Here is a 24,554-nt window from a genome sequence, read left to right as displayed (position 1 = left end):
TCTTTAAAGTAACAACCCATCAGCTCACCTCTTATTTGTGTTAGATCATGTGACATTCTCAAGTCACAATTGATTGTTACTTGAACTATGAGCAACTGTTGCTACAGCAAAAAACATTTTGTAAAAACAACGGTTTTCCATTTACTTCCCCTTTAATGGGCATCATAATAGTAGTGTGGTGGTTTGCTTAGCTGACTCCCATGCTGCTGATGTGTATGTCTGCCTTTTTCTTTTAGTCAGCAAGGATAGGTTATGGCACTTGAACAAATTCCGCATAAGGTGTGGGTAGATTAGATGAATCTGATGACTGATTAAATGTAAACATATAAAAGTGCTTCGATTTTACTATTTTTAAAGCTATTTGAATACCACCACGGTTATCTGCCAGCTGCAGTTAGTAAGCACTTTTCACTTTTATACTATAAGCAGGGAGCCAATAAAATGTTGCTCAATTTGGTGAGGTGTAAATGTGGCAATAAGATGGCAAACACAACATACAATGTGTTAAGAATCTGTCTGACAAGGATTAGCGTCTCAGATTTCTGTTTAATGTTGCAACAACTAAACACTGTAAATGGAAGTGACTCATGTGCTTAAAAGGCTTTACAAAGGTGATAAGAATAATTTGTCCATATAGAAATATAGGTGTCCTGATACAGTGATGATATCAGTCCAGTTTCAGCCAGAAAAACAGAATTGGCATACATCTGTCTATATCCAAAATCTTAAATACTCACTCTCAATCATATACAAGTAGTCCATTCCAGGCTCCGCTCCTTCTTTTTTGTCCAGCCGTGTCTTGATCCAGCATTCAGGAACCCAACGTTTGAGGTTCAATTCATGCAAACCAAATTTTTGGAATGAATGGGTCATATCTTGTCATACCTCCTGTTGCTGATTATTGTTCTTTGTTTTAGGAGTGTCACTCCAAGAAGTCTCTAGCATTTCATACTAGGAAATAAAAGCATGAATCATTCCTGCTGTCATCAAATCGATATATCATCAGACTACCCTACATTACACTGTCATTATTGTATCAGAAGATTAAAAAAAAAAAGGTGTCGGGAAAGACTTATTTCGAATGTTTTCAAATTGTGCTATATTTATCATGCAGAAGATAGTGTTGTTTAAACCCATTCTAAACAGCGGTGCCTCAATAAATCTTCTTTAGATCTGATACAGCATTGATATTGCTGCCAAGAGTACTGCCTCATACCAAGTATTAAATGTTTGAAGAATGTATCATGTGGTACTATTTAAACAAATAACAAGAGTCTGAAACAGTAACTATGACAAAATATGATGCATTTATTCCAAACATTTGGTGTGTATAATTTTGATCATATGAGTTCTGCATACGGGATCCAAACAAAATGTTTTTAATGAGTTTGGATAAATCATGCCAGCTTCCATCCACCCATTTACTCATCCACTTGTTTAATATCCTTATTAGGGTCACAGGTGAACCGGAAACAAAATGTTATATAATAAAACTGCATTGTAACAGCTAGCTAAAATTGGTGTTGCTTCATTTTCTTAGAAAATATTGGTGATTATAAAATTTGTTGTTGTTGTTGTTTTTTTAACGAGGGTTGTCTGATTAACTCATTATTTGTGATCAATTTATAGTCAGTGTTTTTTTTAAATAGTGTTAATCACCTTTTTTAATCTCTAACTTTATGTTGTGCTACTTTAATCTATTTTTAATACTCCAGGCTTCTTCTGCTTCAATTGTCAGGGGTTAGAAAATAAAGGTCAATCCCAGCCTGAAGTAGACACAGATTGGCTGTCAGTGGTGGCAAGTTGATAAGCAGAAGGAAGCACATTTGAACGTTATTGATCAGATGAATGGTAAATTAAATTTAGAAAAAACACAGTGATGGCAGATTTGATATGCATTCTTTGTAAGTGGGAGCTTCCATAGCACAAGCAGATCGAGTTTAGTCTACAACATAAATGCAAAGCACCCAGCCGCAACTGATTTCACTGATAACGATAGCAACAAAGATGCTAATGTAGCTTGCAATCTTTGTTCTGTGACGGACAGTGTAGACGATGTTTAAGTTTAATGTTATTGACTAATTATTTGGCACCATTTCTCCTGATGGCAGGAACTAAAGATTGCAGTCAGCTCTTGGGACTAGTCTCAAATACAATAGAACGTAATTAACTACAAATGCACCCGTTGAAGAAAATAAAGGGCTAACACCATTTTTGTTATTGTGTATCTCTTTTGATCTGTCACAATAACACAATGTATCTAAAAAAAAAACTGAAGGTTTTTCTCAATTTTTTATGGGGGTGGGGGGTAAGATTAAAATCATGTAAATTAGATGAATTCATTATAAATCCAAATGAATGAATCTCTCAATTTTTTAATTGCTTGGCAGCTCCAAACACGCTGGGTCAAATCATCATCTCAATGCGCTGGGTATAGATAAAGCAGCATTGGCTTTTGGGCCCAGCGCTGGGCTGGCAATTTCCTCCAATTTGTTATGATTGACTCAGCAGTTTTCAGTGTGTATAATTACTTCAAACCATGATATTGTGCAGTCGTGCACCACCAACATCCCTGAGGCCGTTTGAGGCCCCATGTGATTTGGCCCTTTGATATGCCTTGTTCTTGCACTGCCTTGGATTTATTGCTTCAAACATGAACAATTTTCTGCCAAGAGTTGTACCCTAATCTCAGAACAACACACAGCAGATAAAGTATATCATTGTAAAATATAATTTATACCAGCATCTTATTACAGCATGCCTGCGCTATTAATGCAAATATGGTTTCAATGTACACGGGGAGTCTGTTCCATGGTTGCAGCTGCAAATAATCACTTTAAGATTTGAAATCTGCTTTAAGCAACATGCTAGTTGTAAAGGGGAGCAGTTTGGGGGTAAAGAAACCTCAGCAAATGAGCAAAGTCAGCATTTGGATTTAATGTCACTTAGTTTGAACCTCTGGTAAACATTGTGGGCAAGTTGTTACAGCTTTGTACCCATTGTGCACCTTGTCAAGTATTTACATACAATTTGTGTAAATGTGTCTGGTACGTGTTGTTTTGAACTAGCCTGCCAATCGTGACTAAAAACAACAGAAGAAAAGCTGAAGTACTTTGCTTCACTTTGCTACCTCTCCACCCTGTGAGGTTATTTACATTAACATTTGTTGTTTTAGGTGAACAGAGAAAAAGTCATTGCTTTAGGGGAAAAAATGTCATCAAACATTGTAATTTCTTAAAAACTACTATCCCTTTTGTCACACAAGGCACAGACATCATTCTTTCAAACCCAATGGATTAGGGACATTTATGCAGTCACTATGGAATTCACTCACTGGACAGTCACAATAATAAACATGTTGTTCAAGGAATACATATTAAACACTACAGTATTTCAATAGATTGTGCCAGTATGTGCTAGACACAGAATGTTTTGCATGGCTGTTTTATTTTTCAAAAATATTCCCATAGGGTAGACGACCTCCAGAACAACAAAAACACTTCAGTCAAACACAGTTTGGACTTCTTGTGCCATTTTTTCCCCCCTTTGAATAAACACAAATGCATCTGCATACATACGGTTCAAAAGGTACATGTACATAACTTGTGTTGAATGATACATAATGATACACAGTTGCCCTTTCAAATGTGACAGTACACATCCATATAGTTTTATATTTAATACAGTTTCAAGGTTGTGCTATTCGCGTTCTTTAGTCAGATGGTAAGGGGTGAGTGTTTACAAATGTGCTGAACTACAGTACTCTCCTTTTGCAAGCAATAACACCGATCGGTTCAATCATGAGAGGGGTCGTCAAAAGTCAGAGATCCCATCCCTTCGTGTTCTTGTGCTTTCTGTGTCACTCCGCACTCTGCGGAATTCCCGTGAACTGTCCTCGATGGATGCAGGTCGCCGCGTTGTCTGTCACACGCAGCCGTTCTCTTGCCGCGGCTTGTGGGCCACGGGGGTCTGCGGCGGGTAGAGGGAAGGGGCAAGCGTGCACAGGAACCCGGCCAGCAGAGTCAGTCCCAGTCCACCCCACGCGCAGAACATGGACCAGCCGTAGCCGTGACTGATGTCCTCCGGTATTCCGAACATGTAGCGAGGATAACGCGACAGTTCGAAGTTGATTCCCGCCACACACGTGCAGAGAGAGATGATGCAGCACGTGCCTGTTTGGAGGAAGTGAAACATAGGATAGACTTTAAGTCAGGTTGTAAAATGTTCTATGCCCCAAACGTCATATTCTGATTACAATTGCCTTTGTGTAATATGACTTAAGCAACAAAACCATCTCAGGGGGCAGCTATGTTGGCACATGCTGTTAACTGAAAATGACACCACAGGTAACGACCAATCAAGGCTCAGCTTGCCCTATATCTACTCCACAGGTGTTTTAACTAAGGTCTGGGCGCCCTATGCGGCCTGCCACCCACATTTTGTGCAGCCGCAGAATATCCTAAAAATACATTTTCACATGGGTCTCAATGCTATTCAAAAAAGAATGAAAAGGTTTCATAGACAGCGTTATGCTACGTTCACACCGAACGCAAAAAATCGTGTCGCTACGCTCATTTAGTAGGCTTTTGGTTGCCGAGTGTTAACTACCGCCATTTAGCTTGTTCACATAGTCACGCATACGGTGGGGGTGAGGTGCACATTGCACTAGATCCTTAAAGGAGAATACTGCTGAGAACTTCTTTCCTGGGATTTACTTTCTTGTTTAATTTGAATCCTTCTTTTAGTGTCCTAATTGAAGCTTTTTTTATTTTTACTTTTGACAATTGTTGGGGTGTTGTTTTAACATGTAAAAAGGCATGTAGAAAACATTAACTCTCTGTTAAATTCCAAGAACGAAGTTGTGCCTTGATTGAACTCAAATGAGTAGCATCACTGGTTTGTCGTGTTAACATGTAATTTTAGGTCAATAGTTGTTATTTTTTTGCATGTTTTTTATGGTAACATTTACCATGTGTCGAGGGGACAGAGAAGAAAAATTGCCTTTTGGCAAAATCTGGCATAGTTGTTGAAATGTTAATTAATATGTACTGTCTTTGATAGAAATAAACAAGGAAATAAAAGAGCACGATCAAACTCTAAAAACAGGGAAGCTGTGATTAGTTGTTACCCGAGCCCTGGGCAACTGTCACATGGGAACTTCTCAGTTAAATGCCCATTATTGTACAGTATTTTATCGTGCAAAATCAAATGACATGTGCAGTTATTATTAACTGGGAGTTGTCAATGGGTATGAGAATAATGCGTGTATGTAGAAAGGCTTGAAAAATCTCTGAAAATTGGCTACAGAGTGACAAAGAGTTGCCATGGCGACTCCTGGCCACAATGTAGCTCGGACCCTGCAGGGTGTCCAATTGCTATGGTGTAAAATATAAATTAAAATATAATTGGCATTGATTGCAAGAGTCAGGAGTTTAAATCTTTTTTTTAATGACTCCTGACGACCACATAACTCTGCCATTGGTGTTGATTTGTTCAGTTTGCTGTCTATATTGTTAAATGTATCACTGGGATGCCCTGTCAAAATTGTGGAAATTGTGCTGGTGCCTTGGCGAAAAATGGAGGAAAATAACGGTAATTATAAAATAGCACCGCTCAAGCCCCAAAAGACATCAGGCCGCCGAGCATTTGCCCTAAATGCTATATGGAGAGCCATTCCATTAAAGGAATCTATGATCTGCAAAAATACATATTCAGAGAGTAAAACTTTTTTTTTTTTTTTTAACTAATAAATTGATTCCCTTTTAGGAGTAAGAACGTGACGGAGTTTTCCACCTAATTCCAGCAGTATTGGGGTGGGGGTGGTGGGGGGAGCGCATGGATCCATTTAAAGAATTATTTTACCGCCCTCATGCGGCAATTTGGCGTACTACGCTTACCTCCCATGAGGAAAAGCAGTCCAGCAACATACTGCATGAGGTCATGTGCCTTCCAACAGCCCAGCACGCCAATGGTCCAGCCGAACAGGATGATGGATATGGCCATACCGATAAAACTGACCGTCATCCTCTGGAGATCTGCGAAGAAGAAGATGGACGGGCGCAAATTATTGTCGTTTGTTGTTTACAGCGCCCAGGGTAGCAAAACAAAACAAGACTCACGCAGCGCGTGCCACTCATCCTGCCTGATCGTCTTCGTCAAGTTGATGGGCACGTTCCGGGGCAATGCCGATGAAGAGTAGTAGTATTTTATTGGCGTGCAGCGTGCAACCAATCCTGTGGAAGCGAACGTTTAGAAAGAGAGAGGGGGTGTCACGTAAATCCTGACAGGATAAGAGGATGCTCTCCCCTCCCCCGTCTCGCCGTCCCAAAAAAGCCCCATCACCCACCCAATGCATCCATCCACACACACCAAGATGGAGAAATATACAGTTAAACGTGCCAAATCCATGGATTTTTTTTATGTGCACCTGCAAATTGTATTGCATTGCGCAAGATGTTTACACGCATTTCACGCGCACGCGCAAAAATAAGACTACAGCAGCTCACCTTTAAAGATCAAATCTTCCGTCTCCAAGTCAAATCCCATTCGGTGACACTTCCTCCATAGCCCGGTGACGGTGGAGTTGAAATGCCGATTACACAGCGACTCCATGGCGGAGGATGGAGCCGCAAGGTGCCGCCGAGCCCGCAGCCTCGGCAGCATCCTCGCCTGCGACCCCCCGCTCCCCTTGGGCAGCATGCGCAACGGGAGATTGTTGTTGGAGATGTAGATGTAGCCAGGGTCGGTCCTCTTGTTGGAGTAATTCTTGCAGCGCTCTCGGTGCCTCCTGGCGTCCGTCTCGTACCAGTTGTCGGTGCCGATGGCCACCGCGATCAGGCCGAGGGCGCACAAGGCTAGGACGAGACCCGCCGCGGTTAAAGTCCTCATCGCCGCCATGTTCCTTCCATGCGAGTGCCGTGTTGAGAAATCCCCTCCGCGAGAAAGAGGGACCCCCTCAGGGAGTCGTGGTCGGGCTCGCGGCGAGCATCGGCGCACTGAGGATGGAGACACTGAGGCCTGGATGCGATGTTTTGGTTGTCTGCTTCTGCCAGGCAGCTCTCTGTCTTGCCCGGATGCTGGATCGCTCCAGCCAATAACACACAACTCCGCTAGATGACGACAAAAACAAGACGTTGAGGCTGTCACTTGCAGAACCACGGTACTGTGCAGTAAACGAGGGACCAAATTAGCCCGAATAAAAGATAACGAAATAAATGAAAGTGAAATTATAAATGAATTTTAAAAAAAAAGAAAAATTTAATACAAAACATTGCTACGTCCAAGTGGTCGTCCTAAAAAAAAGAATTAGGGAAAGTTCATTAATTTCAATCGTTTTATGTTTCAGAAATATATTGTTTCACTTTTGATGATTTTGAAATATAGACGCAAAATTTTAAAAGGATACTGACATTTTGTAAAATGATGGTGTTCGAATTTGTTATCGTTTTTCTATAGATCATGTGACATTCGCAAGCTGAGCCCTAATTTGCTGTTACCTGAGCAACCGTGATGTCATTTGCATTGAATACTAAACTATTTGAGCCATTTTAGGAAGTAAAAAGTTGATATGATATTCTGTTTGAAATCATTTGATCTCAATTATTTTAATACAAAATCAATATCGTTAAATACATGTTTTCTACTATGCCACTTAAAATTGATATCCCACATTCTCAAACCCCAGTTAACAACAACCAATCATAACCTGTCTGCATTTGTTTGGTCACTTTGGTAACTTCCGCAGGCTGAATGGTGATAGTTTGTCGCCTGAGCAATTCTTCGGTTATTTTAAAGAGATACTAATCTTATTTAGTCATTGACAGAATAGTAAAGAGTTGATATTTTGTCCATAATTAATTTGTTAACTGAATTATTTATCATGTACAATCAATAATTTCAAAGCACATTCTGCCACTTGAAATCTTTTATCCTTCTAGGACAAAAATCATTACTCGCCATCAATCAGTGTCAGTTTCTATATTTTGGCGTGTAGTAGGTTTATGACCAACATACTCATCCCCATTCCAAGTTTTTATTGATCCAGGTTGTTGACTGAGCATATGTCTCCAAGAGAGAATGGATGTCAATATGGCCACAGCTTCAAACTCAAAAGTAAAAGTGAAGATTTAATGTGTTTAATGTGTTGATACAATGGAAACTACAACCAAAGCAACCTTAACAGAGAGTTTCATTCTCATGTTCAAAACTTCCTCAACTCAAACCATTCCAAACTAAAAGAGGAACAAATCTAATTCCAAACATCGCTTTTAGTTTCAGTCTTTGCCAGTACTCAAATAATACATCACTTCGTATGCACCTTGTTAATATCGATAGAAGATGTGATATGTACAGTACTTGAACATGAAGTGGAATACAAATCACATATGAATTGGACATACATGTAAAGATGTGAGATTGTTTGTTAAATGAGTTTTCGGGGAAGTAGCGGTGGACATTTGAAGACAATTGGCTGTTGGGACAGTGAGCATGTGAGGTCACTCTCAGTTCCTGTTTGTCTGCACGCTTGTCACTAAGGCAGTTGAAGACAAAGTTATCATTTATGATCTGCTTCAATATTCTCATTTTACACAATGGAAGGCTTTGTCATACCACCTGTAAGTGTTTTTTGTCATTTTTTTTTGTCCCTATGCATACAGAGAATAGCAATTTTGGCTTTTATTTGCATTTGTAGCACACAAGGACTTTATCTTAATGTTTTGCGTGTAAGATTTGAAAATGTTCCATTATACATAATATTAAGTAAAGGTTTTAAAGTGCTTTGTGCAATGTTTTGTTTATATTTTTAATGTCAAAATGAATGTAAATTTCACATTTATTATATAGTACAAACAGAACTACTGTTTGTACAGTACACACAATGTAACATATTTAGTTTAAATGGATTTCAACACTTATGTTTGGCCATTATTGTTCTGATAAAGCTAGTAATCTAATGAAGATTTTTACACTATTGGATACTTCCTCTCACCAAAGGCCTCTGAGGAACTTATTCAAAGTGAGCCAGAGAGTTATCGAGCTTCAGCAGAGCTGTATCCATACCTTACAAACGTGGGGGAAGTTTATGAAGGTAAGATGACAATTTGATAAGATCACAGCATGACTCAGTCTAATGCGTGTCGACTCTAAGACTACAGATGGAGCTACCACTCGGAGCACGTCCAGCCTACAGACTTTGACCATTTTCCGGCGAGTCATTTAACAGAGCTTCAGTGCGTGGCTCCTCAACAAATTCAACCTTACCGTTACAGTGCTGATGGTCATCTCCACCTGGAGCCACCTCTATCGGTATTGCCACAGGTGAGGCTTTTAAATGGTGTTAAATTTGCCATTGTTCCTATTTTTCTGATATAAATATGCTGGTCCAGGATCCGTATGAACATGAGTGGGAGATTTTACTTTTTCATGGTGAAAACTTTAAATAATATTCACTTTGAAACCATTTTTAAATGGTGTTGGCCAAAACGCTTGGCAATTTAGCACCATATCATCCATATCTTGACAGCACAACCCAACTTCGATTCAGCCGCTTCATCCAAAATCTCACGGGACACTTTCAAACACAGAACACGAATACTGAAATGATTACGTCGTCTCAATTCAGTTCATTCACAAATGGACTTGATCATTGAATGAACAGCAACCGGTGAACACAACGGTTTATTGTACCAGCTGCCAGCAGAAGAGCACTAATTGTTCTGCTTGCCACCCTATATGTCATTAGCATGTCACTATATATTGTATGTATGAGGTTCACAATTAATTTAGGAATATTGTTACTTGCATGAGTGCAGGGACACTGTACACAGCAAAACCGTTTTGTAGAAAAGTCAAAATGAGGTGTGTCTATCACCTCAATACCATTGCCCCCCTAATCATTTTCAAGTGAAACAAATATTGAATGCGTTACATCCAATGAGTCTCTCACAATATCCCTAACTTATTGTGAACAGTGTACATCACTGGCATAGCAGATGGAACAGATACAATCATTTAGAAATAGGCCTACAGGGAAAAAACAAGTGAAGGTACTCCCCTTGTACTTCAACATACCCATTAGCCGCTGGCTGTCAGGCAGCTGGCTGTGTCGTATCTCAAATAATGTTTTGTTTTTTTTTTTGGTGGGGGGGGGGGGGGGGGGGGGGGGCACTCAAACTTCTGAAGGAGTCGGGTAAAATGATGGATGGATGGATGGATGGATGGATGGATGGATGGATAGATAGATAGATAGATAGATAGATAGATAGATAGATAGATAGATAGATAGATAGATAGATGCCACAGGTGTCAAACCTAAGGCTCAGGGGCTAGATATGGCCCACCACGTCATTTTATGTGGCCCGCAAATTGTTGATTTGACTTCAAGTTTCTAGCTAAAATAGCAAACTTGCAAGTTGTCTTCAACTTTTAAAAAAATTCTCAGTTCAAAAAACATTCTCAATTTTGAACAATTTTTACTGACCTCTGATTCTAAAACTTGAACATTTATGTGACTTTACAGTTATTCTGGCCCTCTATCTGAAACTACAACTACAATGTGGCCTACGATAAAAAAAAAAAAAAAAAGTTTGCCACCTTTGGATTAGCCTGTGGTTCATGTCTAAAAAGAGTTTAAACAATTAAAATTTAAACCTAAAATTTTACATTGTTTAAAGATTCATGCAATGTGGGTGAGTATAGCTGACTACAGAAGACTATCAAGATGATATTTCTGCTATATTTACTCTCTGATGCATTACCTCTATGAAATGTTTGCAAGATGAATACACTCATTCAGGGTTTTGTCTTAACAATAAAAAAAAAGACTAAAGGAAAAAGAGCAAAGTCTCCCAATTTGCTGATTGAATGAAATGTTTTCCGACGATGTTGAGGTAGTTGAGCTAGTTGAGCTCTGATGAACCCGAGAAAAACAATGTCGATCTTGGTAAAGTGACATTTGTCAAAGGTCTGAATTAGATGTCACCTTACTTACATCCTCTTTTTGCATGACTAAACAAACCATTCAATGAACACACAAACAGCCTACTGCTGGGTTATATGAACCCACAACATGTATACGTTTTGTCTTGAAGATCCCGAACTACGCCCCGTCTCTGTGCTATCAGTACCAAAGCCCAGTCTCGTCTGTCCAGTACTATTCAAAAGAGGAACAAAGAGGTGTCAGCCCTCCACTTGAGGTGTCAGAAGGCGAGGAGGCATCGGAATACCATCACCTGTCTTCCATTAAGAAAGATACAAGTGAGTCAGCATATCATACTCTTCAGTGTTTGAGCAGACTTAAAGCGGAAAATAAAACATCACACGTGATGCCTGTGTTTGGTTACTTGATGTCCGCTTTGATGGTCCATGGACACTGCTATTGACGTCAATTTTAATCGCCAGCAGTGGGCAGAGCTGCATACAATGATGAAAGCAGTTGGATTATTTTGATTCATTCTTACTCACAAAATGCAATATTGATTAGAATACTCAGTTTAGAATACACGTAGAAGATATTGTTGAGATGTTTTTTCAATGAGTGTCATTTTTTGCGATTTAGGCACCAAAAGGAAAATCCGTTTGTACCAGTTTCTCTTGGACTTGCTGAGAAGAGGCGACATGAGTGATTCCATTTGGTGGGTGGACCAGGAAAAGGGCATCTTCCAATTCTCCACTAAACATAAAGAAGCCCTAGCCAGTCACTGGGGAGTCCAAAAAGGAAATCGCAAAAAAATGACCTACCAGAAAATGGCTCGTGCACTGAGGAACTATGGTAAAACTGGTGAAATTCAAAAGGTGAAAAAGAAGCTGACCTACCAGTTCAGTGATGAGGTTCTGAGGAACTTCTATTCTAAATGAAGACAATGCATAGCATAGCATTCTTATTTATTTGCTATATCATTTCATTTTATTATGTTTTTTAAGCATTGACCATTGTAAATAGTTTTTGTTTCTTACTCAATAAAGTTTTTGGCATTCATACATCCAGGAGTCATCTGTATTGCAGGTGAAGTTATAACTTCAAAATGGATTCCAATTATTATTATCAATGCATCAGTCTCTTTTCTACAGCCTCGGTCCTCATCGCTGCAGCCAACATAACAGTCCTAAGGCACAATCTGGATTGGTTGCCACAGATCAGCAAACGAAGCAAAAGCAAACTCTTCAATGTGCACTGTAATTTAATACCAATTAAAAATGTTAATACACAATCAACACTATTTAGATGTGTACTTTTACCACTTAGATTAGGGTCACAGGCGTGTTGGAGCCTATCCTAGCTGTCTCAAAATTCATTTTGAACTTTTGCTCTAAAAATGTAGTACATCCACATTTCTATAAATCTGACACGCGACATTTTTTTTTTACAGAGTACAGTATATATAACATCACATTAAAACAACAAAAAGATCATAAATAATCTGACTTCAGGTTTCAAGCAAAATGAGTAGTAATTGATTTACATTTCTTATTTGTAGTTAACTGACCGGACTTGAAACAAATATCAATCTCAAAGTTGACTAAAATAACGACGTCACAGGGTTTAAAATTGAAACACTGACAATAGTCTACACAATAGCTTAAAAAAACAGGGACAAATATTATCCGATCCAACATAATTTTGTATTTTGCTTTATACAGTACGAATATGGTTTTGAAGATCATGGCAAAAAAACGCACTAACCCGACATTCAAAAACAAACGTCACATTCACATCTGACACGTGACGTTAAAGCGGAAGTGTCGCATCGTGACGCAATTCTCTTAGCCAATCAGGGTGCAGGCGCTCCTTCGTTGCAAATTTTAAAAGTCAGCTGGCGTCCACAAACGAACTGGTAACCGAAGGAAGTAGTTTGTGTGTCACGCTTTCCAAAAGTGCTGCTATTTGACACGAATTTGGAGGGTGGATGTTTTTTTAATAGTCTGTGTTTGGAAACATGAGATTGAGGTAGGTGTTTGAATCGATCTGCAAAAGTATTTGTTTAAAGAGTAAATACGGGTTCGTTGACTTAGCGTAGCAAAGCCTGCTGGATCCCGTTTGGGCTTTTTTGACGAACGCCTATTTTTTTTTTCTGATTTTCCGAAATTATTATTATTTCGTTAATCCTGTGCCAATGTCGAGCATTCCCCAGTGAATCCCGTAACTGCTCGTATTAATCGTTAATTTAAATCAAAATTCTTATTCCCGCTACTGTAGTCCACTGCGTCTTTAGTATGGCGTCAAAAACTAAGCGATATCAGCTTTGTTAAATATTAGCTCGTATTCGACATTCGAAACCTAAAGGCACACATAACCAGATAGAAGTGTCACTGAAAATATTGTGTACGGAGTCCATGATGACCTCGTTTGAAATGACTCACAAGTATACTGAACAGTACTGTAGTGCCGAGTTTGGGCTAGTTTATTTGAACGCAAAGACAAGTGACACGAGAGTTGTACCTTCTATCAGCTAGTGGAAGAGCATTTACACTGTACAAAAGAAGTTGGGAGTATTGTGAGAAACTCAGTGGATGTCAAATATACGGCATTTGCGCCATCACGTGGTCCAAAAGCCTAAGAAGTCAACAGTGTTGAGATTCATATGGCGTTTTTTAAACAAAATGACATGGATGTGTTTGGTACTCTGAGCAAACTATAGCAACTGCTGTAAGGATAACTTATCATTAATTTTTATTTTGAACTAATCGTTTTCCACTTTCTTTGTTTTTGCCTTAAAGGCAATCAAATCAAAATGTTCACAAATTGAAAATATTTTCACTCTGGTTTCATTGCAACAACAGACAATGCTTAAAAAGTGATTGCGGTTGCACACACGGGTGTAAGAGCAGTCCGAAATGCATAAAATGTTAGATGACAGCTGATTATCATTGCGTTTTGCATCTATTTTATATTTGCTTCCTGAAGCTGTCGCGTGGTCTAGCCAGCCAGCGAGGCTTCACACATCATTTCTGGGTTTTGCCCATATAAATGCTCTGTGGACACCCCCATTACTCAACACAAGCCTCGGGCCGGCACATTTTGTCCCATCACTAACACTGCCTTCACTCATACTAATAACAAATATCCTTAAGAAATTGTGAACCCACAGATAAAAGATAATCTAGTTAAGATTCAAGAGTTTTATTGTCTATGCATAGTAATACCACATAATGAAATTCTTATTGAAGATTAAATTCCCCTAATTGGTGAAAAAAAATAAATTGCCACTTTACTGTTATAACACTTGATGCTTTGTCTGTTTGTCTTGCAGTGAAGTCCATGCTGCAGAGTCGGTTGCCTACCTCAACAGATCTCTGGTCAAGTTGAGGGATATATGGGATGAAATGGGAGTTTTGGAGGATCAACGCCTCCTCAGAACTAATGAGGTTCACAAACACGTCAAAGTAAGGCTTCCCGCTAAACTTGCACTTTTGCTCACACTGAATCATTGTGCTGGTATGTATTGGATTGTCATGTGTTCTGCAGGGTTTGCTGGACATGATGATATTGGAGGAAGAGGAGCACAAAAGGCGACTCTTGGAAAACATTGAATCCCATCGCAAAGAACTTCAGCAACTGTGTAGTGAACTTCAGATGCCACCTTTTGAGGTATATTCAGGGAAATTAGTGCCTGCAGGCTACAAATAACTTGGCCCACATAGATAAACATAATAATTGTTTTCATGCTTCCAACGCTTGGCAGAAAAGAATTCTAATATCTCATTAACTGCTTGTTAATTTTATTGGTCACTCCAATTATCACATAAAGGAGCCAGGGCACTATCTAGTGGGAAAATGGCAACGAGGCCTCATTCTGAGTTACTCCGCATAGCGTTTACTGTTTAATGACAGTGGGAACTCAGGTATTCGGGCTGTCTGTCTGACTAAATGCTCTGTGTTTGCGTGCGTGTATTTGTGTGTGTGAAGGAGGCCGGCTGCTCCATGGTGCAGATTGAAAAGAACAGTCGCACTCATCTGGAGTTGATGAGGGAGCAGAAGAGGCAGAGAATGGATGACCTGAAGAGCCTTGTCGTCAAAGACGGAGAACTCTGTGACATCATGTGCTGTGCCCCCTTTAGAATCAACCAAGATTCAGTCCCATCCCTTCAGCAACTAGATGACTACCGTGCCCATATTGAAGTCCTCACGAAGGAAAAGGTGTCTATTATTATTATTTAACTTAAGTCAAGGTTTTTTTTTTTTTTAAACAGATGTATGTTTGTTAGGAGTGTCGTCAAGAAGTATTTGTGAGCGTGAAGAGGGAAATAATTGCATGCATGGATGATCTGGAGCGTCATGCCGAGACCGATTTTGAAAAAGATGTGATTCACGAGCATGAGGAGTCCTTCTGCCTTTCCACTGAGAACATCAAAGCGCTAAAATGCCTCCTCCGCCAGGTGACTTAACCGTGTCTTATTTGACCTCTATATCGTTCTGAAATGTTTGATGGCTTAACAACGGTGATTGTGACCCGTCCCAGTTGGAAGAATGCAAAAAGCAGAATGAGTTGCTGTGTGCTGCGCTCCGCAAAAAGATCCAGGAGCTATGGGAAAGGCTGAAGATCCCCCTAGACGAGAGGGAGAACTTGTCCGAGCACATGATCAAGTCCAAGAAGAAAAACATTGAGGCTGTAAGAAATATTAATTGCTGGGGGAAAAAAGTCACACAATGCAGCAGTGTGTTATGTGTTAATGTAATGTTCATATTCATTGGCTCTAGCTCCAGGCTGAGGTCAAGCGCCTCGAACTGCTGAAACACCAGAGTATTAAACAGGTCGTAGAGGACATCAGAGCTGAGATCTCACTTTACTGGGAAACGTGCTTCTACAGCCAAGAGCAGCGCAAGGCTTTTCTTCATTATTATGATGGTGACTAGATTTGTCTTGCTAGTGCTAACAGTGCAGTATAATGTGCTTGTCTGTTTAGGTGCGATGTATAAATTCATATGGTCCACCATATTAGGTTTTTGCTTTGCAAATTTCGCCTATAGTCAATCCACCACTGTTCAAAGGGGAATATAGACCATGCCCCACCGTGAATAATGGAAGAAAAAATGCCTCTCACTGACCCCCCCCACACACACACACACACACACACACACACACACACACAAAAGGTTGCCCATTTTTACAGTTTGAACTGTACAGAAACCGTAAAAATCTTTAATATTCTTTCAGAACCCTCTTTATGTTTTTTTTTTTTTTTTAACATAACTTCCTAAAAATAGCATCCCGAGTGACATGTACAGGCTACATGTAACTTCTTCCACCTCCTTGATTCAAGTTGATTCAAAAAGTGTTTTCAATATGTTAAAGGTATACTCGCTAGTCTAAACCCTGGTTTAGTGAAGTCGTGAATTAAGCAAAAATTCACTTGTTTTTATCTATCGCAGGATGTGGCCATTTTACTACTTGCTGTAGATCGAAAAGAGCATCACAGTTGCTTAGGGATCAGGTAAAGAGCAATCACGGTTCTGCTCAGAACACAGGTGAGCCGTGATGTTCTTTCCAAGAACCTGCAAGGGGCAAGTGGCCGTCTCTTGAGATGGGTAAAAACTGGTGGATTTTTCTGCTTAATACCACAAACATAATATTAATCAGAATGCAGTGTTTACACTAGTGGGGCCCCACATACAACATTACTGAAAGGACAAAAAAAAAAAATTGGATTGACTTCCCCTTTAACTTAGCAGCTTCTATTCTACAGCACATATCGAGGAATCGTTGGTAAAATAATTAGCCTTTTATTCTGGCTGTAGAGTTATTGTTTGAGATTTCTCTATTTTGAAACTGTTATTGAACTTAGTGTTGGCAACAAACACCAATATGACTCAACCCAATTCAAACTGCAACCACAATAACAAAATAAATGTATAGTGACAGTGTTGCTTAAAAGAGAGAGAAAGTCTCATTCCCTGTATTTTTGTTAATGCAGACAACTTCACTGAGGAGCTTCTTGACCTGCATGAGGTGGAACTCAAAACTCTGAAGGGCTACTTTGAGGACCATCAAGAGCTGTTTGAAGGCATTACAAAATGGCATAAGAACTGGGCCTTGTTTTTGGAATTAGATGTGAGTACATCAAACAGAAGTACAATGTTCCCTCGCCACTTCGTGCTTCACTTTTTGAGGTGTCAGCTTCACGTGTTATTTCAAAAGTCCGTCACTTTACAGCAGCGCCTACTCGATGTACTACTATGACGCTGTCATGCTTAAGCTTGGTTTGATGCTGCATGCGGGAACGCTCTGTGCTGAAATGAGACGCGCAGAATCTCGCTAGCACATGTCTTGCAGCACTTTATACTCTGTGAGGTTTTTCCCCACAGTCGGCCGATATTCTCTCATACAATAGGTGGCAGTAAATGGAGTCTACACAAGCTAAGTCCTACTTTGTGGAATTCTTTTACTATGGAGGTTTTCTTGTCCCCATTAAGTGCAAAAAAGGGAATATTGTACTGTAAAATGTTTTTTGTATGATGTCGTTTATCATCTCAGAGGAAAGCAAATGATCCCTCTCGGTTTCACAACCGAGGTGGGAACCTTCTGAAGGAGGAGAAGCAGCGAAGTGACCTCCAGAAAAGTTTGCCCAAGGTACTGTGGAACCTAAAGATGGCAAGAGTACTGGCACTCTGAAGTACACATACATACACATACATGGGGGAAAGTAGCAATGTTGATTCCAATCTTGCAAAGTTAAAAATTACTGTATAATAAGAAAAAAATTAACTGAACATGAAATTTCAAGCTCTCATCTGCGGTTGACTTTCTAATAATTTAGAGGTTGGAAAAAAAAATGATGCACTTGTTTTGAAAATGTAAGTAAGCATTGTTCCCCAGCAGTTGCAGTTCATTCGTAGCAGTTTCACCACACAGCTGTTTTCTTTTTCTTTAATCATCAGACTCTGACCAAAGTGCTACTATGAAAGTGTTGCTTTAGTTTCACCTTGTGGCGTCTTGGTCCCAAGCTGATTTCAAATGTAATCAACTGGTGTTAAAAGTGCTGATACCTCTATAACCTATTCAAGACCGTGGCAAAATAACTTGCCTCTTTTTGTAATTTAGTATTATTTCATGTGTTTTAACAGGAAAGGATTTTTTTAGACTGGTTATGATATTTTGCAGGTTAAAATTCAGATAACTGATTAATTTCAAAGCTACATAATAACTGCAATATGCCTTTCTGTGTTGTTGGGGACGAATGCGCTACAACCAACAGAACACTACACAAACTCAAAACAAATGCAATAAATAAAGTTACACAAAGCAGCTGCAATGACAAAATACGTGTGTTGGAAGTTGACACCACACAGTAGACCAGTGAAACCACTAAGGGATGGGAATGAAAGGCATTGACCAGTCAGTCACACCAGAGGGTCGCTAAATTTCTATTTGTAGTCATTAAAAAGGGAGCGAATTTGTATTTGGTCTCTCCTCATCTTTTTTCTGCAAACTAGTCATTTGAAGGATGGTGTCAAGTATTTCTGACTTTCTGCCACCAGCTCGAAAAGATTCTGAAGGCCCAAATAGATACATGGGAGCACGAGCACGGCAAAGAGTTCTTCGTCAATGGGCAGAAGTTTCTGGATTATGTACAGCAGCAATGGGAGCAGCACCACATTGACAAGGAGAAGGAAAAAATGGAGCGGGTATGTGAAAGTGAAACGTTTTCTCAAATCAGCACTGGCCTTGCATTAATTTTATTTCTTTCAAATTAGCAACTGAAGAAGAGCAAACAGACTCAGGAAGACATGCTGTACGGCACGACTGTGAGGACACCGCTCAAAAGGCACGTCGTTGGAACCCCCACACCAAGCAAACAAAGAAAGGTCATTCTGATTTAGGATGCTCACTAATGGCTCCTTAAAAATCGATTATTGCATTAAATATTGGAGTGCTTAAGATAATCTAAGGTCGAATTGTCAAACGTGTTGAGTAGATATTACTGGGCACGTTTTGTGCTTGAATGCTCTCTACTGGTTAAAATTTGGACACCTAAGACCGAGCCACTATAGACTGTTTGTACTGACAAGTCATATTGTTGGATAATAGAGCCCTGGTGCTTTTGTTTTTTTGTTTTTCCTTTATTTTGGAACGCTCCAGTGCAAATACTGACCGCTTACTGAGAAATCAACAAGTGCTTCAACACACAAATGGCATTAGCCCTTCAGCCAACAGCTAGTATCACTCTGGTTTGAATTGGAAATGATCTCAAACGTGTGATATCACCTGTTTGTTGGCAGGTATTTTTAATTGGCCTCCTTTGATTGAAGTCATTCTGTGGTGAGTGTTTCTGGCGGAGTGGGGGACACGATTGTCACGCTCTTGTGGTCTCTGCAGATGGGCACGACAACCTTCTCCATGCCAAACAACCTCACTTCCGGCTTCGGGGGAACCCTGTGCCACTCTTCCATCCAGCGGCCGCCTCCCTCTGCCAGTAAGGTACGACTGATTCGCTGACACTGGGTCACATGTTCTGTACTGTTTTTCTGCCCAATAGTCATTCCACCTAACTTGCAGGGTGCGCGAACCCCCGGGCGTGCACTTGAGCGCAACAAAGAAAACCACAACAGTAACGCTCAGATTGGCGCACTCAGGTCTCAGGATACCCTTAACGCTATTGCTGGCTCCTATTCGGAATTTGCGGTAAATGCAGTTTAACACTTTTAAAACGTGTTTTTCCATAGTAACAAAGGCCTGTTATATAGTGGCAATGCTGTGACCCTGCATGAAAGACACCAGCTTTGATTCCAAACGTTCGAAAAACACACGGACTCATGTCCACCAATTTATTCTGAATAGGATGTCACGGTGTTGTAACACAACATTTCAGGCATGATGCAATCCCCCTGACAGCAAACTGAACAAACTTTGCTCTTTGTCTCAGAGGGACCTGTCCGAGGCATCTAAATCGGCTGTGAAGTCTGGACTGCTCAACTCCACTGTCACTCAGCATTGACAATGTTTCCAAGCTCTACTCTTGTGCATAGCTTTTATAAACTTTTCCAAAAAATGTAAATCACTTACAAATCTATCACATTTTTTCATCCATATTTACTCAGGATCATTTCATTGGCACTCCTGAAGTGGTCGTCTTTGTATTTTTGTGGGTAGGGGAGCCTGTGTGTACATGTTGGCTTTTTATTTTCCTTTTTACGCCCCAGCATTCTTTGGAGGTTTGCCATTTCTGTCTTTTCTCCACTTTTTCTGAGTGCTTCATCAGTTAGTGTCATTTGTTTTATCGCAATGAATCAATCTGTAAATAAATGTTCTAAACTTTCCAATGTCATTTTTTATAGCAGAAGATAAGGCTAAAACTTGATCTCAAATTTGGTAATCTCTACATCAGGTAGCAACATTTTATTCTATCAGAAGAAGCCACATCATAGTTATGACAAACCATTCACGGGAGACTAAAACTATCAAAAGTTTGGAATTACCCTTTAGCTAAATACTTAAGTCCTGGACATCAAGAAATAATTACAAGATTATTTAGTCAATGGAACTAATAAATAGTATTTTCAAATGTTAATAGCTGGAATGTCTTAACATGCTTAATGTATTTCAGAGTATTTAAATTTGATGGTGTTTTCCAAACTTTGACCTAATGAACATTACTAAAAATGTATAATCACATCTTGCATACAGGTATATGCACTGCAAATGTCTGAATTGTTTTGAAAGTTGATTATGTGTTCATTTTTAGCTGTCATTTTACTTTTAAAATAACTTTGGTTACAAAAAGAAATCTTAGCTACAAGTTTTACCTCGGGGGGGGAAGGGATTCTAAATTTAAAGACAAAAAAAATGTAGTCTCAGACTATGAATTGCTGTAATGGGCCACAGAAAATGATATGGATGCCTTGCGTTTGACACATTGTCCGTTTAAGTCATGCGGGTCATCAGTTCTTCAAGAGCCCTTTCCCGATGATTTTCATGAACAAGAAGTACTTCTTTGATTGCGCTTTGCTGGAAGCCCATCTCGTTGAACTGATTCAGGAGACGTAGAAACTCAGCAGCCTGAAACAGGAATTGCCATTGTGTCAAAAGTTGGTGAGTGCTGCCTTATTCTAGTTTTATGTTCACTCGGGGGGAAAAAAAAACAAGATTGAGGTACTGTACCTTGCTCTCACAGTTCTGAAACATTTCCAAGGCCTCCTCCACTTGAGCTTCATCATAGCCCAACTCGCACAGATGATTGCAGGCTGCCAGGTACTTTAAGAGCTGTCAAAATAAATTGTTCATATTTTATTCTGGGCCACACACCAATATGGATATTTTCATCCCAAACACAATTATGACATTTGCCAGGAAAAAAAATAACATTAAATATTCTAGCTTGTGTTACTTTTCGTAGTAGTTTCTGATTGTTAAATTTATGAAGTATTTGTCAAGTGCCAAATTTGAATTAAATCACGAAGACTTGAGCAATTTTTGTAGCTAATATTCTCAAAGGACTGTTTGACCTTTATTCTACTGAAATAAATACATTTAAAATCTAAAATGAACCCCCAAAGCTCAAGTAAAACACTGACCAGCCACCGTTAACAGACATTACCTTGTCTGGACTGTTGTATCCAGTCTTTTGCAGGGCCACTATAGCAGTACGTAAAGGGTATCCTTTGTCAGTGACGGCCTCCAGCAACTCCCTCTCTTCTTGGCTGAGAGCGGATAGCAGCTCTGTGGCTGAGTCGAAAAAGCCCCCAGTCCTGAAGGCCTGGTAAGCACCCACGTGAACATCGAAAATTACTCAAACGAGCATGCACGTGCTCACATAGACATCAGGTGGGAATGCGTGCCTTTTGCCTGCGGTTTTTGATGGCGGGGCCTGCAGAGGAGGGTCGCTGCTGATGCAGGCTCCCAGAAGGGGGACCTGCTGAGGAATTGTTTTGGGGATGCAATCTGCCCACCGCACTCTGTGCACGCTGCCTCTTTTTGGTGCCTTTCTGTCCCGGAGGGAAAATGCCGCACTCGGGAGATGTTAAGCCACCTCTGTGGCTTTTCTGTGACAACTCGGTCCTATGAGAGAGAGCGGGATGACCGAGGTGCATGTCTTTGACCCTGGAGAGGGCGGCGCTGCGGGGACGACCCTGGATGGGCTCATGAAGACTGTCTTCGGTGGACGAGCCTTCGTTGTCCTCGCAATAGCCGTCTTCTTCGTCCGAGTCGGATCTGTGGAAGCCGAGAGTGCGATGGTGCAGCCGGTGGACGTCCGCGGAGTTCAAGCTGTGACTACGGCGCCGGGGTCTCGAGGCCCAAGAGTCGCCGGGCCTGTGAGGAGCCCTGCAGCACTCGTGAGGGCTGCCAAACATCAGCCAATAGGGAGGACAGGATGGAGCCTGGTAGGCAGCTTGCTGGCTTGTTAATATTAGCTTCTCCAGATTGAAGCAGTACTGTACAGGGAAAATGTTGAACCAACAATTTCACCACAATGCGGCTGCAGAGGGAAGTATAAAGTTTTAAGGTTATGATAAATCTGTCTTTTATGTTCTGTCTGAATCCCCAATCCTTTTGTTCCCCCCCTAATTAATTTTCTATGATAATTTAAAGGGAGTGTAAGTCATTCATATGTTTTTGCTGTTACTTTTTGCCCCAATAAATAATCGATAAAGTCACAGTCAACGCATATGGCAAAAACACAATGTAATACAATAATATAATACACAGAGGTGCTCAATGCAATAGAATAAAAACACCGTGTAGCGACTCTCTGGGAGCAAAAGATTATCAAGTACGTGGACTCACCACGACCATGCTTTAAAATCAGTGTGCCAAGGCCATTTGTGTCGTACATTACTTGTTATAGTACAGTTTGTTTTAAAGACTTGACTGGCCTTCTCACAACATTTGTCTGTTTTACTGTAATGGAGTAGAATGACAGACAGTCAATAGCGAATGCCTTTGATAAAATGTTCCGAAGATAAACATCAGAAATCCTGATGCAGGATTTCTACCTAAGCTTTGTCAGTCCCAATTCACAATGCATCGTGGATGCAAACAAAAGTGAGAAGTTCTCCATACTCAATGCGGCGATTCTGAAGTAAAAAAAAAAAATGCTCTGCTTTTAAGGCATTGTCACCCCAAAAAGTAACCCACCAGTTTATTTGGCATTTTCATAGTTGCGTTAACCTCTTATTTATTAAAGGTTAAGTGTTTTATGTTAAAATAAAGTTACCTAAATTCTGCCTTTTTGTCCAACTTCTTAATTTCAATAGTTAAGAAAAACAAAACATCATTATACATTAGATATTGACCATATTTGAAACACTTAAATAATTTGGAGGAGGTTAATACGGATGTACCCAAAGAAATGGCTCTAGTGTGTATGAGAGCGAGACTTGACCTGAGTTTCCTGCATTATCTGAGAGCAGTCGGGCAGCGAGATGTCAGGAGGCGTCATCAAGTACACGTCCTGCCCCAGTGAGCCCAGTGGCGTTCCAAAAGGGATGTCTTCCAGAGTGTTCATCATACTCAAAAAAAGAAACTATATTGGTTGAAAAACACAGTTTTATGTATTCAAGTTTGGGGTTTTAAACAAGGGTTAGGGCTCTAAAGCGCTGTTTTAAATTACAACTAAGTTAGCTTTTCAAAGTAGCACTAGTTTTAGGGTTCAAAGGAGGATTTAAAAGTAGGTTTAAGGTTGTTGGTTTTCTCGGCACTTACCTCTGTCAAGTGTTTGGCCTCAGGTAGTACGAAGATGAATGGGCGCGTGTGTGTGTGTGTTTGGAATGAATGGTGAACAGAACACAGGCGTGGTCACGTGGTTTAAACCTCACTAAGCCGCATTATGTCAAAGCTTGTTTCCCAATTATATCACAGAACATATGTAACCTTGATTACAAATGTTAATTAAAAACATCCAGAACAATTATGGTTCAGTAGTTCATTAATCATTCTGAGTGTAGGTAGTAAAATAAAAAAATCATAACACTCAATGTGTTCTTGGTCACAGAAAAAGATTTGTATATTTACTTTATAATTTTAACTTTTTTTCATCATGTGTACCTGTATTATTCATATTCAAAGGCATTCTCAAGTGGAATTTTTATTGCCAACGTGAGGGCGGATTAAGGTCATTTAGCCTGCGGAAGAAAAGACAAGGACATCACTTTCCACAGATTAGCAGATTACATAAAGTTGCCAACACACACACAAGAAGAACACAATCTTATGTCTGACACACTCATGTGGTAAACTGCCACAGCGTGGACAATTATAAATATAAGTACTGAAACACGGCACAGAGTGTTAACTCATACCAAAAAATGAATGAATTTAAAAAGAAAAAGATCACCCTAAATTTTCTTAACAAAATATGGAAAAGGTTTGGCTAAATGTTTGCCAGGATTCTCACCTTTATCTCATCATTTTGAGCACAAAGTCAAAATGACTTTAGTCAGTCATTCCTCATTATTGAGATTCTGACTTGAAATCAGGTGCCAAAATTCTCAATTTAGTCAGAAGTATGACTATTCTCAGAATTCTCATTTTAGTTTCCACGATTCCAAGTGTTGTGTTTGTAAACTGGGAAATTGGAGCACTATATGAGAAATTTGCCACAAGCCCTCAACGGTGTTCCAT

At 39.9% G+C, this 24,554-nt stretch overlaps 4 protein-coding genes and 1 long non-coding RNA gene across 7 annotated transcripts; 2 read left to right on the top strand and 3 right to left on the bottom strand.

The window, feature by feature from the left end:
- Positions 1 to 2,913: 2,913 nt before the first annotated feature.
- On the bottom strand, positions 2,914 to 7,087 carry tmem276a (transmembrane protein 276a). Its single transcript, XM_088416171.1, has 4 exons — positions 6,507 to 7,087; positions 6,120 to 6,233; positions 5,898 to 6,035; positions 2,914 to 4,172 (listed from the first exon to the last, which is right to left on the bottom strand). Exons 1-4 carry the CDS (start codon positions 6,895 to 6,897, stop codon positions 3,925 to 3,927), a joined length of 891 nt encoding a protein of 296 aa, XP_088272297.1. The 5' UTR covers positions 6,898 to 7,087; the 3' UTR covers positions 2,914 to 3,924.
- Positions 7,088 to 8,113: 1,026 nt separating this feature from the next.
- Positions 8,114 to 11,963, top strand: spi1a (Spi-1 proto-oncogene a). Its single transcript, XM_088416745.1, has 5 exons — positions 8,114 to 8,615; positions 8,995 to 9,088; positions 9,149 to 9,318; positions 11,091 to 11,256; positions 11,558 to 11,963. Exons 1-5 carry the CDS (start codon positions 8,592 to 8,594, stop codon positions 11,854 to 11,856), a joined length of 753 nt encoding a protein of 250 aa, XP_088272871.1. The 5' UTR covers positions 8,114 to 8,591; the 3' UTR covers positions 11,857 to 11,963.
- On the bottom strand, positions 11,609 to 12,319 carry LOC148422377 (uncharacterized). Its single transcript, XR_015865857.1, has 3 exons — positions 11,956 to 12,319; positions 11,815 to 11,848; positions 11,609 to 11,699 (listed from the first exon to the last, which is right to left on the bottom strand). It is a non-coding gene; the product is annotated as an uncharacterized LOC148422377 (long non-coding RNA).
- Positions 12,320 to 12,361: 42 nt separating this feature from the next.
- LOC148422376 (protein regulator of cytokinesis 1-like) lies at positions 12,362 to 20,253 on the top strand. 2 transcript variants are annotated; one of them, XM_088416737.1, is made up of 14 exons: positions 12,362 to 12,946; positions 14,250 to 14,382; positions 14,465 to 14,587; positions 14,906 to 15,136; positions 15,205 to 15,375; positions 15,459 to 15,608; positions 15,698 to 15,845; positions 16,912 to 17,048; positions 17,472 to 17,567; positions 18,476 to 18,622; positions 18,692 to 18,802; positions 19,314 to 19,415; positions 19,494 to 19,619; positions 19,861 to 20,253. In XM_088416737.1, exons 1-14 carry the CDS (start codon positions 12,936 to 12,938, stop codon positions 19,930 to 19,932), a joined length of 1,758 nt encoding a protein of 585 aa, XP_088272863.1. In that variant the 5' UTR covers positions 12,362 to 12,935; the 3' UTR covers positions 19,933 to 20,253. The 2 variants fall into 2 exon arrangements, with proteins under 2 accessions (XP_088272863.1, XP_088272864.1); XM_088416738.1 differs by lacking the exon at positions 19,494 to 19,619.
- ubap1lb (ubiquitin associated protein 1-like b) lies at positions 19,749 to 23,695 on the bottom strand. 2 transcript variants are annotated; one of them, XM_088416742.1, is made up of 6 exons: positions 23,637 to 23,695; positions 23,317 to 23,443; positions 21,773 to 22,366; positions 21,532 to 21,690; positions 21,096 to 21,197; positions 19,749 to 20,993 (listed from the first exon to the last, which is right to left on the bottom strand). In XM_088416742.1, the coding sequence occupies exons 2-6, from the start codon at positions 23,440 to 23,442 to the stop codon at positions 20,859 to 20,861; spliced, it is 1,116 nt and encodes a 371-aa protein (XP_088272868.1). In that variant the 5' UTR covers position 23,443; positions 23,637 to 23,695; the 3' UTR covers positions 19,749 to 20,858. The 2 variants fall into 2 exon arrangements, with proteins under 2 accessions (XP_088272868.1, XP_088272867.1); XM_088416741.1 differs by having other exon boundaries at positions 23,317 to 23,457; positions 23,637 to 23,689.
- Between the last annotated feature and the right edge of the window lie 859 nt (positions 23,696 to 24,554).

Source organism: Hippichthys cyanospilos, chromosome 6, assembly GCF_059441005.1.
Source record: "Hippichthys cyanospilos isolate Australia breed blue-spotted pipefish chromosome 6, RoL_Hcya_1.0, whole genome shotgun sequence".
NCBI classification, from domain to species: Eukaryota; Metazoa; Chordata; class Actinopteri; order Syngnathiformes; family Syngnathidae; genus Hippichthys; species Hippichthys cyanospilos.
The sequence above is the reverse complement of the archived record's forward strand: the minus strand, read 5'-3'. Positions and strand labels throughout refer to the sequence as shown.